The sequence below is a fragment of the Pleurodeles waltl genome, chromosome 4_1 (genome assembly GCF_031143425.1).
Source record: "Pleurodeles waltl isolate 20211129_DDA chromosome 4_1, aPleWal1.hap1.20221129, whole genome shotgun sequence".
Taxonomy (NCBI): domain Eukaryota; kingdom Metazoa; phylum Chordata; class Amphibia; order Caudata; family Salamandridae; genus Pleurodeles; species Pleurodeles waltl.
The window spans coordinates 969,983,658-970,004,285 of record NC_090442.1 but is presented as its reverse complement, the minus strand read 5'-3'; the positions used below and the strand labels follow the sequence as shown (position 1 = coordinate 970,004,285).

General features: G+C 43.6%; 1 protein-coding gene across 2 annotated transcripts in view; it reads right to left on the bottom strand.

Moving 5' to 3' along the window:
- Positions 1-20,628, bottom strand: part of CERK (ceramide kinase) — a 215,725-nt gene that overhangs the window by 91,091 nt on the left and 104,006 nt on the right. For both annotated transcript variants that reach the window (XM_069229725.1, XM_069229726.1), the window contains 3 exons: positions 8,451-8,576; positions 7,443-7,506; positions 1,420-1,565 (listed from right to left, as the gene is read on the bottom strand). In XM_069229725.1, the coding sequence (XP_069085826.1) occupies positions 1,420-1,565; positions 7,443-7,506; positions 8,451-8,576 (336 nt within the window). The remainder of the gene's footprint in view (positions 1-1,419; positions 1,566-7,442; positions 7,507-8,450; positions 8,577-20,628) is intronic.

Here is a 20,628-nt window from a genome sequence, read left to right as displayed (position 1 = left end):
TAAGTATTTTCAGTTCAACAATTTCTAGTCAAGGCCAAGTGCTCAAATTTTAAAGTGTTTTGACCTATAACTGTGAAAGCTGGTTGAAAACAGTGATCAAAACTGTCTAGCCATTTTAACTCCTCACAAATCTATTTTCTAGTATATTTCTACTATATCCAACTAATTTTAATCTCAAATCCAGTACCTTTTTCATCTGCTACTTCGAAGAGTGCATGCTCTGAGTAGGCTGTTATCACAATATGACTATAGAGTCCATAGCTATCTGCACAACGCTCAGCTCACAACGTTCAGCTAACAGCTCAGTGATCCAAAGGGTGCAGAACATATTCTGAATGGTGTTTAACTGCAGAAAAACGAGGGAAACTGAGGTACACTTCAGCAGTGCAACCACTGGAGGGCAATTTTTCTCGGGTGCAGTGCAGATTTTACAAGCCTTGAAATTATCTCACTCCTCTTTACAAGTGGTCCAAATATAACTTTTGCTCCGGTTGTCAGTGCAAATATCACTGCAAAAGTACAAGGCACCAGTGACCAACTGCCCTTCATTTTGTGTGATCAGGACTGTGGTCCCATATGTCTTAATAATATGACATGCGAACACAAGTATAAATGTTTACAACTGAAGGTGATTACACCATTTTGGTGAATAAGCCAGTCCGTACAGAAATTCAAATCTACTTTAGTTCTATGCATTCGCCCTCCCTTTACTGACCAAAGTACGTTGTTAAGGTCTGGGACCAAAATTAGCATTCTGAATCTTCCTTTTGTTTTCCTAACACGCACACACGCTACAACGTGTTAGGGTATGACTGACCGCTGCGGCATTTTAGACCGATTCATTTGGGCAGTGATAACAGCATCATATACATTTAAATCTCTACTAGGATATAAAAGGAAATGACGTCACACTTTAACAATCAAAGGCATGAAAAGCAGTGTCATAAAACAAACTTTGACCCAGAGTGAATCACACAGTAAATCAAAAAGTGCATGTGATTGCAGGTTTTCTAGGGAAGCACTTGGATCCTAATTACAAAGGGTAATGACTCACAAACTATAAACACCGATATACTGTTTCTCTGTGTTTATTTTTCTCTTTACGAAAATTATAGTTCTGGCAGTGCCTGCAGTCTCTAGTAAAATGGTAAACTAAAAATCCATTTAGTTGTATAAAAGTACACTGAGAGTCCATACAACACCTTAGCGCACATATTCAGAACAGGAACACACAAAACTGCTTTGAAGTAAAGGGCAAACTGGTATTGCAATCACAGGAGATGTATTAGTAATAAGCTTTTATAACATATTAAAAAAAAATCTTACTCTACAATGAAATATACTTCCCGCTAAATGAGGCAATAACATGAGACACAGAATATCAACGAGTTAGCTCAAGGATGAGTCTTGAAATCTTACCAGCAGGAATAATGCCAATTCGTATATTGCACTGGGTTAGGGGCGCTCTGGAATTATTTTGATCTATGCCCGAGTCCTTCTGAATCCTTCCAATTAGACCATGCATCACCTCGCTGAACATCCCATCCCCACCAACACACACAATTCTGTCAGAGAAAAAAAAGGCAAAAAGTGGAATGGTCACTAAGTTTAACACCTAAAGCGAGAAAACATGGATTTGATTTTATATCCTTTAAAATAAAGTAGCAAATCGTCAGATTATGTATTTTACATACCAATTTAAATGTTAATACAGTGCTAATTTCTGATGATTTTAAAAGAAGAAACATTATGTAATTAAGTACCTAATACATGTTTGCCGTACTTAAATAACTGTATAATAGGAGCTTTTATGAACTGTTGCTTTATTTAAAATGCTGCGACTTTAGCTTCCAGGTATATCATTTACAATAGGATTACTACTTTAAGGGTAAAGTCTCTCTTCTATGCTTTTATACCCTTCATTACTAAAATGTGTGAAACAGAACGAAAAAGAAAATACCCATCCAGATCACAGTATTCTGGTATCCAATGCCCATGCACATTTTGGAAAGCAAGAAGTTCTAGAGTTGAGGACAATTCAGATCAAGGTTGATGATAAACTGGCTCAGTGAGTTTAACACTTGCATTGAAATATGGGGGCCTGGGCGGGGCACATGCTTTATTTCTCCCCAAAAATGTAAGCCTTCAGTCCTTAATATCCTCACCAGAAAGAACACAGCGGCAATCATGCAGATTGTACACTCAGGGGCCCCAAAAGGACCCATGTCCCCACCCCATCTGTAACCTGGGAACAACACCAATCAGCACCACCCTGACCCACATCTTCAACACCTTCATCATGTCCACCACTTTCCCAAATTAATGGGAACTTGCAGATCCTCAAGAAGCTCACAGCCGATACAAATCAACTGAGCAACTTCTGACCCATCTCCCTGCTTCCCTATTGAGCCAAAGTGATGGAGAATGTGATCAACAAGCAACTCGCAACCTACCTTGAACTTCACCATCTTCTAGCCAACACTCAATCAAGATTCAAAAAGAAGTACAGCACCAAAACAGCATTGATAGTGGCCACCATCGACATTTGAATCATCCTGGACCAAGGAGAAACGGCAGACCTCGTCCTGGTTGACCTCTCGGTGGCCTTCAACACTGTCTCCTATCACACCCTCATCAGAAGACTCCATGCGATTGGCATACAAGGAACTCAATGGATCAGTTCCTTCCTCACAGGAAGAAGCCAAAGGGTCAGGCTGCTACCCTTCACGTCAGAGTCCAAGAAAATAATTTGTGAAGACCCACAAGAATGGTCCCTCAGCTTCATCCTTTTCAACAGAAACATGACACCACTTGCCAACATCATCTGCTTACAAGACATTACTGTCATGCTTGCCAGCCGATGACATTTAACTCATCCTCTACCTGAAAGGCAAGACATCCACAACCAGAACCAATTTCACCAAGTGCATGACCATGGTAGCCGACTGCCTGAAGCTCACCTCCAACAAGAGGGAAGTACTGGTTTGCAGCAAAAAGACTTCCACACAGGACAACGCTGTTGGAACTGGGAACAATACCCATACCCACAGACAATGTAAGAAATCTAGGGATCATTATAGACAACAAGCTTAACATCCTACTCATGATGTGAAAGATTCTTCAAACAGTTGCCTCAGAGCACCAGATGAACCATCACACAAGCACTCATCAACAGCAGACTGGAATCTCCAAAGAACTCCTACAGACTCTAGACCATCCAGAACATCGCCACAAGGCTCATACCCAACCTCACATCACACCTCAGGAAGCTTCACTGGCTTCCCATTCACAAGCACAGACATTTCAAACTCCTCATGCACACACTTAAAGCTCTTCATAACACAGGGACAAAATACCTGAACAGACACATACACTTTTACCAACCCACCAGACACCTACGTTCTGCCTCACTCTCACCTGCACACACTCCCTGCATCGCAAAAGCAAAACTGGAGGTTGCTCATTCTCCTACATTGCACCCACATTAAGGAAAAACCTCCTTCAACACATCAGAGCCTCTTCCTCACTTCTTGAGTTCTGTAAGAAGCTGAAGACCTGGCTCTTCGTATAAGCACCTTAGGGACCACACACCTACACACCAGACCAAGTGCCCAGATACCCTTTTGGGGGATTAGTGCACTATACAAATCAGCATAATACACTGCAACATAACATACCGCCAAATTAAGTACCATTAAATTAGACATAAGAAACAGATCATCTCATAAAACAATTTATTTGTGGCTACAGGTCAGGGGCCCTAAATTTTTCAATCAATCAATATAGCTAACCCTCCACAACGCGAAAGCACATATAGGTCCAGTGGTGGGTTACAGTTCTCTTGCCTTTTGCAAGGCTCATCCAAATAGTTGGGTTTCTAGTCCATTGTGGAAGATGGGTTGTTTTCTCGATACATAAATAAAATGAAAAGTGGTATTGTCAGCAGGGTAGTGTGGATTTAGCTGGTGTTGCTCTGATTTGATGACAGAGTTTAGGAACTCAAGCTTGGGTTTGCCTCTCCATCCATGGTGAGTGTCCTGGGAGCCTTGGTGGATCTCTGAGGAGTTTGATGATGAGGCAGAAGCTGTAAACACCATATCTGAATTCAACCAAAGAGACAGCTTAGTCTGCAGATCCCACTGGGGTTTGCTCATCTCCTTCTACTTAGTGTTTAGTGTGATGCATGTTACAACAAAGTGCTTCAATATATTCAAGGACCAGAGTTAGCAGTTTAAAATAGCACCAGAAGGACACACAGTTCAGCAATGGTTGTCTGAATTCAGGAAGAGCAGACCAAATAGCTACCAAGTAGCCCAGAATAGGGGCACAACCTACAGTGTACACAGAAGACAACGGACTGAAAAGAGTAGTAAAGTAAAAGAACCAAAGAGCAAATATGCAATTTAGTCACTTGAAATTGTTACAGTAAGTACCCTCACAGTGCCAGTGTGAGATCTTCGTCATGAGATTCTGCTGTGAGAGAATTAAACAGACAGGAGGAACTCCCAGCAGCCATGATAGTGTTTGAGGCAGTACATACTAGAAAAAACACAAATCATTGAAGGGGGTGCTCTGCAGCTTCTGCACTCATATAAGAATGTGAGGTCTAATTGAACAAGCATAGACTTACCCAACCCTAGGAGGAGAAAGAGCAATAATTACAGAAGATGTGAAATGCACAGATAAGTTGAACATGACTCCCCACCCTTGCTCCCCCAGAGTTAGATAACTGTTGCAGTATAAATTCCAGTTGAGATTGAAAAAGCCATGCACAAAACTGAATTGAAGGGGATAGCAACAGAACTTTGGCTACAGATTACATAGGGGATTATGTAGGGGAAAACTGCTGGAAAAGTGGTAGTACCAATCCTGTACATAGCCGATCTAGGTGTACTCTATGAGGGAAAGACATACACGTGTGTAGAGATTTTGGCTGAACAGGGAAGTAAAAAAACTCAAAAAGGAAGCACTTTAAAAAACAACCACTGTTGTAGTTTTGACCACACACTGGGAAGCGATTAGCTGTTTTGCCCTTTCCCCCATCCTACCCGGTGCATTTCATCACCTAACTTTAGGGAGTGGCATGTGTTTATATATTTAATTTGCACAACGGAAGTATAATACAGTATTTTGCCTTTTTAGTAGATTGGAAGGCTCACTTCAGAGGACATGCTTTCTTGTGGAAGAACTTCATTTTGAATGCCAAGAAACATATGAAGGTTTAAAGTGTACAGCACGATGACTGAAACATGAAATGGGCACTAGTGAGTCGCATACCATACTTTGCTGGTAGGTGATGGGCAATTAAACAGTTTGAGAATGTTCACAGTACGGAATGGGGTCGTGAACACCAATTTAAGGAGGAACTTTGTTTCAGGTCTAGGCTTACGTTTGCCAACGTAGGGCCTGATTTAGATCTTGGCGGAGGGGTTACTCAGTCACAACGGGAACAGATATCCCCCCGCAAAAATCTATATACCATTGTTTTCTATAGTATTTAGATTTTGGCGGACGGAATATCCGTCACCTTTGCGAGTAACCCCTCCGCTGAGATCTAAAACAGGCCCTTAATGTCTTCAAAGAGCTGCTGTTCTAGTTCACTTCCTTTGGGGTATAACACCTGAAAATGATGACTGGTAAAAGATTAATACCTGGACTGGAAACCCGTTGAGTTACAGTTAACCCACAAATCAACAACTTATTGGAAGAACACAGTTTTTTCTATTATTTGGCATTGGGCATAGCAAATACCAGAGCAATGGTTTACAGGTAACACACCTTTTCAAGTCAAGTTGAAAAGATGAATATACTTTAAACATAAATGTGGTCTTTCAGTCAAAATGATTCAAAAGACAGATCACAACTCAATTTCTTCTTGAGATTTCTAAACAGCACTAAAGAGTGGATGTCTGTCTTAATGTACCTAAGGTAACTATAACCTGCGTCCTCCCCAAGCACTGTTAATTACCACAGATATTACAGCACTCATGACAACTTTTATAAGGTCAATAAAAATATTAATGAAATATTAGAAGGCAAATTATTGAAGAAAAAAACTTGTGCATGGTGGGAGCACGAGTTATAGTTACCTTAGGCTGTGAGTTATAGTTACTTGAAAAAACTCTATAACTGCTGGATTTCTCTGGTTTTGTGTGAGTAAATTCAAAACGTAACTATAACGTCCCTGTAATCTTTGGTTGTTTAAGTGAACATATATATCATGACATTTATGTATGTATATATTTGGGTGGCTGAGAACTAGTGCAAGACGTCGTGCTAACCAAAGTAAGGCAAAACAGACAAACAAAGCCAAAAAAAATTGATATTCTGTAAAATTATAAAATAAATATTATGAAACCCGTAAATAGATGCCAAAATTCTGTTCTGACTGCTGTGAAGGATATATGGGGGATCTGATCCTTGCACAATCTTGCAGTTTAAATCCCTTCTCCTTATTTGGTAGCAGACTTAGCTCAGTTCTGAATCTTCCCCTTTTCTGTAGACAGGTTGCAAGAGTTATTGGATTTTTGAGGTTCTTCAGACCCTCCCATCCCCGTTTCATCATGTATAGACCTGGCTAGAGAACTACTCCTGGACTAAACTTTGTCTAGACCCTTTCATTACTATTAAAGATAGTTTCCATATTTGCTGAAGAAATCATTTTTAGAGTGTGAAACGGGAGGTCTCTATATTTCCAATGGGCATATATAATGTGATAAAGACAAGTAAAATGTTTCTCTTTTAGGCACTGAGGTTTAACTATTTTTTTTGTTATGTGTTTATAATTACAACAGCACATATTGCCAAAGGAGAAAAAAGAACAATGCGTAATTCAGTTTAAACTGCACACACTTGCTTTGAACGGAATTGGCTTAAATTATCAATCGCAGTTTAGCTTTTCATCCATGTATAAACTCCACACTCAGACATACATACCTGCACACCACATAGAAACAGAGATACTCCCACTAAAGAATGAATCTATTATGTTATTAATGTAATTAAAATAATTAGAGATGATTCCAAATTTATATAACATATCTTCCATGTTTCCATGGTGGCTAGATGGGTTAAATCATGTTACCAAGTTACCCCCCTAGGCTTATGTATAGTTTTCCCTCAGCATATCTGTTTCTTGGCAATGACTAGCAGACTTTCCATAAATTTTCATTCATCGGAACATTAATACTGCAGTCCATCTCCACAGCAATAATGCTAGACAGAGGGGGCCTTAAGTCCTTTATTCAGAAGAACCTTCCAGCAAAACTCAGACATTTGTCACGAGACCGAATCATGTAACAAAAACAGCCAGTATCCTTTTTGTAGCTCCACAGACATCACTATTCCTCTAGGGTTTATGACAAATTTTCTACCTCCGAAGGTTGGCATTTAACAGTTGTCTAAAAGTGATAAGAGTTTACAGCGGTAGCAAAATCACTTACCCATCATATTTGTCAAGTTCAACTTCAAATAAATTATCCTTTGCATGGTTAGCACGTTCGGTTACTGGGCAGAAAAGTAGAAGAGTCACGTTAATAAGTTGACATTGTGTTAAAATAAAACCACCATGCAATTAAATATGATTATCTCCGTGCACCAATCATTTCATGCTCACTGTCCACCAATGAAAATAGTGTTGAATGAAGACAATCCTACCACGGAGCAAGTCTCTAGATTTCTACCTTAGCAACCATAAGCCATCTATTCCACTATACCCACTAATTTCCAGGTGCTAGGAACAAGACAGTAAACGAGGCTTTATAGTATTTCAACTTATTTTTAAATGTTTTATTTCTTGAATAAGAGCAATTATAACATGCCTAATTTACCTAGGAAAGCTTGCATTTAATAATTCAAGCAAACCGCATAAGGCTGGAATGTGATATCCTTTAGCATGACTGCTCCTACCAGGCCACTCTAGTGCTCAAAACAAATGCATAGAGGTGTCCTGGTGGGAGAGATCTTCACAACTTTGTACATTACAAATGTATGTCAAAATTGCTGCTCAGTTTTGGTGCTCAATGTAACCTCTTCTACAAATTGGTACTTAACGAATGTCAGTTATTATGCCAAGTAATAACATGCAGAGTGATTTTAGAGCTTTCTTTAATCACCAGCTTATCATAAAAAGTAGTTCAATAACAGAGGAACTGGGAGAATGTCATAATATATATTATGAAGTAGTGCGAAGATGGGACAACAAATCATGTCTGCCCTTTAACACTACTGACGAACTCCAATGAAGGCCATAGAATTTTCAATACTCTCACCAGTTTGATAACTGGTAATGCTTATAGCTAATAAATCCTTAATTGCCCAGATTAGTTCTTGGCATGTGGAAGCTAACCCAAGACCAAATCCGAGCATTGACAACACAAACAAAACCAGTCAATGTAACCATGATGCATCTAGAAATGGAGCATAGCAAAAGAAGTGAAAACAGTACCAACCAATCACATCTGCTGAAATTGCGGCAAGGCTGAAGAGCGGAGCTACTTTTTTGTCAAAAATCTGCTTTCCTTGTCGCTTTCCTCCAAAGGGGTTAATATACACAAGTAAGTGCTTTGGTCTTGAGGCTTATAAAAAAAACAAAAAACAAGATATAATCTTTAATTTAATATGAAAATTCGGCAGGGGGTTCCTGTTTTTCAAACATACTGACAATCTCCTTTACAACACAGAACCAATAGGAAAAAACATGTAATACATGACAAATTATTGTGCCACTAACAATATCATGAAAGGCAAATCTGGAAGTGGTCCCATCAAGGGCATAAGTATAGGAGAGTCATCGAAAGTACAAACTGTTGTAGAGTAATTCTGGAACTTGGCTTCTAAAAAATATTTCTTGCACAAGAAAGTTTCCTGATACTAGTACGCGTTACACATAATTTACTTACGCAAGAGGAAATTGAAAAGTTGCATACCTGTAATATTAGTCTTGCAGTTTAAAAATAGTTCTTTTGGGGATGTTGCCTATAGGGAGAATATTTATGATTCATTATAAACAGACACAAGATTACAAGAGAGCAGAGGATGCACAGGTTAGGGTGGAGGTAGCCTACATTTCAAAGGCAGGTAAACAAATGGAGTTTCAAGATTGTGAGGAAGGTATAAGCTTTCATATGGTAACTTAAAATGAGACCCTTTTAATCACCGTGAGCCACCACAGGATCCTTAAGTTGTCACCAGTGGTTGAGAAAGCATACCCAATACCAGGCAGAACACTGACACCTGTACTTTGCACAAATTTCGAGTGATGCAGAAGACTGCAAGCCCTGAATAAAGGACATCCGCAGAGCCCGGCCTAAAAGACATAACATTGACCACGGATTGTTGGATGTAAGATGCCAAGTTAGTGGATACAGCAAAAAGGCAAGGGGATCAAGTGTACCAATCTGCATAGAATGAGAAAGGGTACAGTCGATTATTAATTCAATGACCATACTTTTATTTGAAATTGAATTAGTGAGACTGTTTACACCGTGAAGAGAAAAACCTGTACTGCATAGGAACACTCTATCCCTTTGATCAAAAAATTAATTGGAGGATCGTAATTGTGATTATATTTAGACAATAACATATTTCGGAAATGAGTAAGTGAAAAATCAATGATCGTTAAGCTAAGGAACATTATATACTGGGGATGTTTAAGAAATACAAAGCAAGGGCTACCTAATTTACCAGCACAGCCCTGTTTGTTTGCGGTTCGAATTTATGTTGAGAGAGGATATTTTCAAACCCGAAAGTGGAATTCCTTGATTGCTTAATCAATGTATTTCTGAAATGAGTTACCATATGTTGTTTTTGGTCTAAGCCGGTTTCTACTAGCAATTTCATTCATCAGAGACAAGGCAGGCCTGAGGTTGTAAGCGCTTTAACTCAGGCAAAACTTCCACAGTTAATCCACGGTCCCCAAACTGACAATTGGCACAAGGACCGTAGCTATGGAGAGGTTTCTTAAGTTACCTAGAATGGTCGTTTGACACGTATGAAACTAGTTTTTGGATCCAGTTATTCATTTTCTTTTATTTTAAAAATTCCCCCCTTAGCTAAGCAAAGAAGTGCCTGATGGCACGGGAGGTACCTTTTTATGGGTTTTATAAATGAAATACTGTACTTGATTCTTATTTATTGCTTTTAAGACCAACATCAGATAATTTGTTTTTAGTAGTTAAGAGAATATTAGTTGCTGTTGGAATAATGTGCATTTGTATTACCTGTTTGTACCCCTTTTACGGCTTCTAAATGAATATAGGCACGTAGGAAAGATAGAAAACGTTGGGTCCTAGGGACCGTCAATTACCTTTTAAAAATTAGCTAAACAACCCCTCATCTGATGACGGTATGCCCATTGCCAGGTTTTTTAGAGGCATTATGATATGCCAGACGCAAACATCTTTTCCTAAAAACATGTACCCTATTTTTATAATGGTCACTATTTGTGCTAGTACATAGTCATTGCCACTATTGGTGGGATAGCAATCTTAACTGTTTTTGTATAAAGATTTATATTTATAGGTATTTTATAATATTTATATGGTGATTTGTATGATGATGTGTATTTTATATTTTTATAGTGTTTTTATTGATTAATTGTTTATTTGTTTAACACTCATATCCACAACTTGCCTATTTGTATTGTATGGCCCTGAGGGAGTTCTGGTCTTCATCTGACTTTATCGCCTTCTTCAAAGGTGCTTTTGTTCCCTTTTAGAAATGTAAGAATTTTGTCAGTATGCTTTTATGGTATTGTTTTGCCGAAATAAAGCTGAAATGAAATGAAATGAGTCAAAATATAGACAATCAAGTGAACATAAGATTCAAGCTCAAGAACATTTCTGTAGTCTTTCACACCAAGTACAGTAGGTAAAACTAGAAGGCTTCATACTGGCAGGTGGCTGTGAAGGCCTATGTAGGACACACATGATGTTAGTTGAGTCAAACTATTGCGTATACGCATTGATGACTGTGTATTGGCCCATTATGAACGCAGAAGAACATCTGTCACGAGTCGGTATACCCAGCTCCACTGGGGCAAGGGTATCCACTCCTACTATGAATTCAGCAAAACCATTAAAAAAAATATGACTTGGACTCAAATAAATTCAAAGATCAAATCAAATCAAATCATAAACATTTATAAAGCGCGCTACTCACCCGTGCGGGTCTCAAGGCGCTCGGGGGAAGGGGTTACTGCTGCTCGAAGAGCCAGGTCTTGAGTTGTCTCCGGAATGCGGAGTGGTCCTGGGTGGTCCTGAGGATAGTGGGGAGGGAGTTCCATGTCTTGGCCGCCAGGTAGGAGAAGGACCTCCCACCCGCCGTGGTGCGGCGGATGCGAGGGACGGCGGCGAGAGCGAGGTTGGCGGAGCGAAGATGACAGGTGGGTGTGTAGAAACTGAGGCGGCGGTTGAGGTATTCGGGTCCCTTGTTGTGGAGGGCTTTGTGTGCGTGGGTGAGGAGCCGGAAGGTGATCCTTTTACTGACGGGAAGCCAGTGTAGGTATCTCAGGTGGGCGGAGATGTGGCTGTTGCGGGGTATGTCGAGGATGAGGCGGGCGGAGGCGTTTTGAATTTGCTGCAGACGTTTCTGGAGTTTGGCGGTGGTTCCTGCGTATAAGGTGTTACCGTAGTCCAGGCGGCTCGTGACGAGGGCGTGGGTCACGGTCTTTCTGGTGTCGGCGGGGATCCAACGGAAGATCTTTCGAAGCATGCGGAGGGTGAGGAAGTAGGAGGATGATACGGCGTTGACTTGTTTGGTCATGGTGAGAAGAGGGTCCAGGATGAATCCGAGGTTGCGTGTGTGGTCTGAGGGGGTTGGTGAGTTGCCAAGGGCCGTGGGCCACCAGGAGTCGTCCCAGGCGGTCGGAGTGTTTCCGAGGATGAGGACTTCCGTTTTGTCTGAGTTTAGTTTCAGACAGCTGAGTTTCATCCAATCTGCGACGTCTTTCATTCCATCTTGCAGGTTGGTCTTGGCGCTGGTGGGGTCCTTGGTGAGGGAAAGTATCAGCTGAGTGTCGTCGGCATAGGAGGTGATGATGATGCTGTGTTTGCGTACGATGTCGGCGAGGGGGCTCATGTAGACATTGAAGAGAGTCGGGCTGAGCGAGGAGCCTTGAGGGACGCCGCAGATGATCTCGGTCGGGTCTGAGCGGAAAGGTGGGAGGTATACTCTTTGGGAGCGGTTGGAGAGGAAGAAGGTGATCCAGTCCAGGGCCTGTCCTTGGATCCCGATGGAGCGGAGGCGGGTTATTAGGGTGCAGTGGCAGACGGTGTCGAAGGCAGCCGAGAGGTCGAGGAGGATGAGGGCGACTGTTTCTCCGTTGTCCATCAGGGTTCTGATGTCGTCTGTGACTGAGATGAGGGCGGTTTCTGTGCTGTGATTGGCTCGGAATCCGGACTGAGAGGGGTCGAGTAGGTTGTTGTCTTCAAGGAAGTTGGTAAGAGCATCTTTCATGTACCAACCAATGCACTGAAAACCTATCTGACATTAAAAAAATGCCTTTTGTCGATACTAGCAATCACACCCTTGTATATGTATCCATGCTTGCTTGGGGGACAAATACAGCATTTGTAGAAGTGTCATCAAACCTAGAAGATTTCACTGACATGCTCTCAAAGGTTCATTTGCTGGCTGCATCCTGTATATTCAGATGCCTGCTCTAGTCTAATGCTAGTGCCCAGAAGCTGCTTTTTTGGCACTTTACTGGATTAAACAATTAGAATGATTTAACAGATTAACAAAATTCGTTTCTGCTTGTAAATTTAGAAATGAGGTCTCTAGTTTACAATGGTTTGCACTCTGTCCAATAAGGAGCACTCACTTTAGTCAAGGTAAGGGAGCCACATAGCTAAGATAACCCCTGCTCACCTCCCTGGTAGCTTGGCACAAGCAGTCTGGCTTATCTCTGGGGCAATGTGTGAAGTACTTTTACATACACACAGTAACACAGTGAAAACACCACAAAAGTACTCCGCACCAGTTTAGAAAAATAACCAATATTTATCAGACTAAAAACAAGACCAAATTGACAAAATACAACATACACAAGTAAAGATATGAATTGCCAAAGAATACTGTGGTACAGCGCTTAGAACTCCTGATTTGCCAAGTGAATCCCCAAAAATAGGGTCTTAACTTTTTCAATGCTCAGATCACAGCCAAAGCTTTCCTTTCTATTGCACTCCACCTCTGTTCCCTGGGAAGTAACCTACTGACGAAGGTCTCAGGATGATCTAGGCCCTCTACATTTAGCTGTGAAAGCAGGGCTCCAACACTATGCTCTGAGGCATCTGTCTGTACCACACATTCTTTGGAAAAGTCAGGAGCCTTGAGCATGGGTGCGGTGCACATGACCTCTGTTCAGATCACCTGACGGGGCTGCTTCCTGGATGTCATCTCTGTCAAGGGGGCAACAATGGTGCCATACCCCTTGACGAATCTCCTGTGGTATCCAGTGAGACCTAAAAGGGCTTTCACATTTGTCTGAGTCTTGGGGGGTGCCCAAACCAGAATGGTGTTAATCTTGGGTTGTAGTGGAGCCACCTGGCCGCTCCCTACCTGGTGTCCCAAGTACACCACAGACCCCTGCCCTACCTGATACTTACTAGACTTAATAGTGAGGCCTGCACTCTGCAGGGCCCTCAACACTTCCTGGAGGTGTGCAAGTGGTCCTCCCAACTAGAGCTGAAGACATCAATGCATCTAGGTAGGCAGCACCAAAAGTTCTCCAACCCAGCCAGGACCGGGTTGACCAGTCTCTGGAATGTGACAGGGGGGTTCTTCAGTCCACAGGGCATAACACAGAACTGATAATGCCCCTCTAGCATTGAGACCGCAACCTCTCTTTTGTCCCATCGGTCAAGGCAATCTGCCAGTACCCAGACGTTAGATCAAACGTGCTGAGGAACTTGGCAACTCCCAACTAGTCGATGAGCTAATCAGCTCGGGGGATGGAATACGCTTCAATCTTGGTGACGGCACTGAGCCCACAGTAGTCAACACAGAACTTCAGTTCAAGTGTGGCACCGGGGGGGGCAGTCTTGGAGACCAAAACCACTGGGCTGGAAAAAGGACTGTTTGAGTGCTCCTTTACCCCTAACTCCAGCATCAGAGCACTTCCTCTTTGATGCTGTTCCTCACTCTAGCAGTCAACCTGTATGACTTATACTTAACAGGAAGGCTGACTCCAGTGTCAATGTTGTGTGTACACCACTGGGTGACTCCAAGGATGAGCAAGAACATGGAGATGAACTGCCACAGTAACTGACGACAGTCCCTCTGTTGTTCTAGGATAACAGTAAGGGAGAGGTTTACACCCTTCATTGACCCATCCTGTTCTTTGGAAAACAAGAGGTCGGAAGAGGTTCATTGTCCTCTTCCACCCTATCATACGTGACCAAGAGCATTGTCAACTCAGACCTCTCAAAGTGCGGCTTGAGGCGGTTCACGTGCAGGCCCCTCAAAGGGTTCCGAGGAGTCTGCATGACCACCAGGTAGGTGACATTACTCTTGCGCTCCTTCACCTCATATGGCCCAGACCAGCGGACTTGCAGAGCACGGGGTTATATCGGGCCATCACTCACACTTTCTGGCCAGGCTAAAACTCAATCAGAGTGGTATTCTGGTCATACCAGTGTTTTATGTCCTGCTGGATAGCTTCCAAATTCTCCTGGGTGAGTTTCTGGAAGTGGGCTGTCTGGGTCTTGAAGACCAGCATATAACTGAACACCTTCTGGGGTGGCTGCTTAGGAGCTTGCTAGTAACCCTACTTCACCAGACTGAGAAGCCCTCTTACAGGATGTCCATACATAATCTGAAAAGGGTTGAAGCCACTCCCTTTCTGTGGTACCTCCCTGAAGGCAAATAAGAAGCATGGCAACAGGGTGTCCCACTGACGCTTATGGTTTCTGAGACACCCATAATCATGCCCTTCAGGGTGCGGTTTAACCTTTCAACCAACCCATTGCTTTGGGGGTGGTAAGGCATGGTAAACTTGTAGGTAACACCCAAGCCTTCCACATGGCTTTCATATAAAATGACATGAAATTGGTACCCCGGTCAGATACCACCTCCTTGGGGAAACCACCACAGGTAAAGATCCCCATAAGTGCCCTAGCCATGGTGGGAGCAGTCACTGTTCTCAGAAGGATAGCTTTAAGATACCAAGTGGCACGGTCCACCAAGAGCAGGATGAACCTGTTCCCCATGGCTGTCTTGGGATCCAAAGGCCAGATTATGTCAAAGTCCACCCACTCATAACAGGTACTCACGACAGGAAACATTTAAAGAGGAGCCTTGCCTCTCTTCCCAGAATTGCTACTCGCCTGGCAGGTTTGACAAGTCCTGTAGAATGCATCTGAGATCTTCCTCATTTGGGACTTATAGAAGTGGGTGACAAGCCAGTTAAAGTTCTTATCCTGCCCCAAATGATCTGCCAGTGGCACATCATGAGCCACACCCAGTAAGAAGGCTCTGAAACACTGAGGTACCACCAGCACATGGGCTGCCCCAGGCTCAGCAACCTTAAGCCCGCTATACAAGAGATCATTCTCCCAGTAAATCTGGTGAGAACCAGAGCCATCACCAACTGCTTGGCCTTCGGCCTGTTTCCAAAAACCCTCAAGAGTGGGGCACTCTTTCTGCGCTGCGGAGAACTCCTCCCTGGTGGGGCCTCCTTCCTGCTGCCAATAAGTCAGCCCAGGCTTCCGCTGTAGGTTCCAGGGCGACCCTCTCAGGTTCAGCCTCTTCCCAGACTGACGGAATCTCAGAAGTGGGATTCCTGCACCCCTTACCCTCTATCCAACTGGCCGGCACATGGGCTACTTTCAGGTTCCACGTCCTTCTGATCACTCTCTCTGGAGGCCATGGACCATGTGGTCATGCACGCCCACTCTACCAATCCTTACATTTCCAAGTGCGACCTGAGCTCCACCTCCTTCCAGGCAGTATGCTCCAGGTCGTTTCCCAGCAGACATTCAACAGGCATGGATGGACTCACAGCTACAATCAAGAAACCTGAGACTGCTCCCCATTCAAAAGAAACCTGAGATACCAAATACTGGTACTCACTGTTGTCTACTGCTAAAACCTGGTGGACCACATTAGGGATTACTTGCTCCTCAGACACCAGATGCCAGTGGTCAGTTGTCATTCTGGCTCCTATGTCTTTCAGAGCCTTCACCCACCTCTCATTCACGATCACCCACTGCCTGTACTTCTTAGTGTTGTCAGGCATGAGGGTTCTCTGGACCACCTCACCCATGAAGACTTGGGTTAACTTAGCTGGCTCCCCACCACTAACTGGAGCCAACTCCTCCCCAATCGCTACACTTGCCTTCCTCAGTGACTGAACACAGGTGGAGGGCTGTTCCCGCTTGGGGCTCCCCCTGAAATGCCCTTCCTGATTACAGGTGAAGCAATTTGTGGGTTCCTTCCCTGCAGGCTTTCCTTAAGGAAACCAACTCTTCCTTTCAGCAGGGGTTGGGAATTCTTAACCGGGGAATTAGTTTGGGGCCCATTTGAGAACCCTTTACTTTTATCCTTATCCCCTCCTTCTTCCTATGGAGACCCTGTCCATGCTTGGCTGAGTCTCCACCATACAACTTCCTTTGCACCCTTGTGCTGAGCCAGCAGTCCGTCTCCTTGGAAAGCTTCCTGGGGTCAGCAAGCTTGCTGTCAATCAAGTGCTGGTGCGGCTCTGGAAAACAACGACTAGACAAGTGCTCCCATGCAATCAAATTGTACAGTCCCTGACAGTCTGTTACCTCATTGCCCTTCACCCAACCATCCAGTGTTCTGAAAAAAGAATAAACATAATCCGCCCAACTTTGAAAACCAAGTTTAGTACTCTCCCTAAACTTTATCCTGTAACTTTCTGGGGTGAAACCATACCTTCTGGTTAGGGCTTCTTTCATGGCAGGGTACCTCCTCTGATCTTCTAGATCTAATGCCAACAAGGTGTCCCTTCCCTCCACTGAGAAGTACTTCCACAGGCCTGCCCTTAATCTCTTTCAGGGACCCTGTTCATTCTCAATGTCACTTTATAACCCCTGAACCTCTGCTTCCTCCACAATGTCTTCCCCCACAATGAAATCCTTCACCACATTCTTGGGTATATGTACCCTTCCCTCAAACGCACTGTAGATCTGCCTCCCCCATCTGAGCTGGACCTGATTTTTAAGTCCAGCTTCTTCAAGCTCAGTTCTTGAGCTAAAATCATTTTCTTCTCCCCGATTTCCACTTTCTTTGCCTCTCTTTTGAGAATGGCCAGTTCCAACTGGAGCTTCCTGTCATGCTCAAGCTTGAGTTTCTTTAGCTCCATTCGGAGCCTCCTGTCTGTCCTCCAGCTCCTCTGTAGAAAGACCTCTTAAGGAAACAATGCTGCTTGCCCAGGAAGATGCCTTCCTCCGAGGCAGATCCTGATTATTCACAAAATCACCATGCAGGTTCTGCCCCTCTTTATCCACAACAGACTTCTCCTCCTCTGTGTGCTCAACAGCCTCATTTGCGGCTAACCAGGCCCTCAATGGCTTTTGCAGTTCCTAGTTCTTAGTGAGGCCTTTAAAAGGACATTTGAGCTCCTTGCAGAACTTTTTGAGCTGAGGCAGCAAATAGGTCTACACCCTCTCCTGCTCAAATACCAAATATTAAGCTCAAACTGATGGCTCACAAGACTGAGACATGATTGTGAGAAAAACTCAAAACTGGCAAAAAGAGAAAAATCAAACCAGTATGCTTGGATGTAATGGCCTGTGATAAGGAAGTAGTGTACACATCACAGTATGTAAAGTACAAATACAAGTCCTTCCTGTCCTCATGTCTGATCACCAGTGATATAAATGGGGTCTGTAGTTGGCAATGGTTTGCACCCTGTCCAAGTAGGGACTCACTCTAGTCAGGGTAGGGGAGCCGCACAACTAAGATAACCCCTGCTCACCCCCTTGGTAGCTTGGAACGAGCAGTCAGGCTTATCTCAGAGGCAATGCGTAAAGTATTTGTGTATACACACACACACACACAAACAGTGAAAAGACCACAAAAGTAGTCCACACCAGTTTAGAAAATAGACAATATTTCTATGAGTAAAACAAAACAAAAACAACATAAATCCAATATACACAAGTAAACATATGCATTTTCAAAGATTAACTTACTATAGCGCTTAGAAACACAGTAGCTCCAATTGGGGCCATCATGGCGTCTTGACAGAGTCACTACCAATAGTCTGATGCCACTCACAAGGGAGTGCTGGCCCGTCACAGAGTCGCACTGACCACTAGGTACAGAACCTTGTAAATAATGGGGAAACAAAGATGTTGCACAAAGTCGGCGAGGTGACGTATCCCTGGAGCCAATGAGGCGTTGGTTCATTACCGCTACCAGGGAGGTGAGGTGTTGGTTCCTTGCTTCTAGGCAGGGGAGGTGAGGTGTTGGTTCCTTACGGTGGCAGGTGAGGTGATGCAGTGCTGTGGCAAGGTGTCAGTTCCTTACGACAAGGCGGGGCTCATGAATCCAGCAGGTCAAGATACGAACCATTGACTTTGCGGTGTCGCGATCACACCACGGGGCTACAAGCGCTGTGGTGGAGTCAGGGGTCAAAGACGTTGGTAACAGTGCACTCAGACTCATGCTGCGGTGGGACTTTAAATGCGCTGCGGCCTGTCTAGGTTACAGGTCGCAGTTGTTCCACTCAGCGGGTCCATTGCGCTGGTGCAGCCCATGACGCAGAATCAGACGGCAGCGCCAGTTCCAAAGTCGCTCGAGAGTCTATGTGTTTAGTTTCTTTTTGGTTGCACCAGAGCTCACTTCCAAAGGACCAAGAACTGGATGTGGCGCCACTTGGTAAGTCAGGACTCTCAGCAGGAGAGTCCAGGCGCTGGCAGATGAAGTCAAGCCCTTGGGAAACCTTGGAAAGCAGGATATAGAAAGCCAAGTCTAGTCCTTTCATTCCCAGGACAGAAGCAGCAAGCAGCAGGCCAGCACAGTAAAGCAAGAGGCATCGTGTCAGTCCCTCCTACAGCATCCAGCTCTTCTTCCTGGCAGAATGTCCTCAGCCCAGAATGTTTTAACTTGGTGGTGTCGAAGGTCCAGTACTTATACCCATTTCTGTCTTTAAAGTACACAAACTTCAAAGAGAAGTCTTTGTAGTGCACAAGACCCTGCTTCTCATGCCCTGGCCCAAGACACACTCCAGAGGGTTGTTGTAGAATGAGTTGTGTAAGGACAGGCACAGCCCTATTCACATGCACATGTCAGCTCCTCCCACCAGTCTGGCTCAGCAAGACCCTTCAGCCTGGTGATGGGCGATCAGGATATGCAGAGCATACCTCTGCTCTCTTTGTGTGACTGCCTAGAGTGAAAGCACAAACAGCCCAACTGTCAACCTGACCCAGAGGTGCATTCAATCGACAAGCAAAGGGACAGAATGGTTAAGCAAGAAAATGCCCACTTTCTGAAAATGGCATTTCGTTTTCAAGCCTACAATAAAAATAAAAAAACTTCACCAAAAGATGTATTTTTAAATTGTGAATTCAGAGACCCCAAAGTCCATATATATATCTGTTCCCAATGGGAAATTAAACTTAAAAGGTTATTTCAAGGCACTCCCTATGTTACCCTATGGGAGAGACAGGTCTTGCAATAGTGAAAAACAAATTTAGCAGTATTTCACTTTTAGTGACATATAAAACATGCCAGCACATGCCCTACTTTTTACATACACTGCACCAAGCCCCTGGGGCTGTGTTTGGCCTACTTTAGGGGTGACTTTCATGTAGTAAACAGGAAGGTTTGAGCCTGGCAAGTGAGTGCACTAGCCAGGTCGACATGGCAGTTTAAAACTGCACACACAAGCACTGCAATGGCAGGGCTGAGACATGTTTGCAGGGCTACTCACGTAGGTGGCACAATCAGTGCTGTATGCCCACCAGTACCATTTGATTTACAGGCCCTGGGCACACCTAGTGCACTTTACCATGAACTTGCCAATCATAAAGAAACAAATCAACAATACCATTTAAACAGTGAGCACGTGCACTCTAGCGCTGATCAGCAGTGGTAGAGTGCCCAGAGTCCTAAAGCCAACAAAAATGAAATTCAGCACAGGTTAAAAAAAGAAGCAAAAAGACAGGGTAAACCACGCCAAGAGCTGACGGGTCTAACAAACCACAAGTAAAAGCAGTGAAGTAAACCTCAATGCTGACATTGTCTGTGATCTGTGGACCATGGGTTCTAATCTTGGACAGGCCCAATTTCACTTTCCTTTCCACTATTAAACTGAGGAGTAGTAACATTCTCAGTTTACAGGGATGCACAAACATAAATATTAGAACATTAGAATGTTGCCTGCTCCAATGAAGATGAAGGAGAAGCGCTGGGCGTTTAATTGCTGGTATAAGCCTTCTCCTCCAACATTCAGATGTTTGTCTTTCTGTTTCTTCCTTTTTAATTCAGAACATTCTACCTTTAGTAGGTGGAATATGTTAATGGCCTTATAGTCCTTCTGCCTCAAGCTATACCTGTTGCTAAAGACCCTCACTCTCGACTTAGGGCCTGTTGCTAAAGACCCTCACTCTCATCTTGGGTTTAGGGCCTTAAACAAGGAGTATAGCTTTATAGCCATATTCT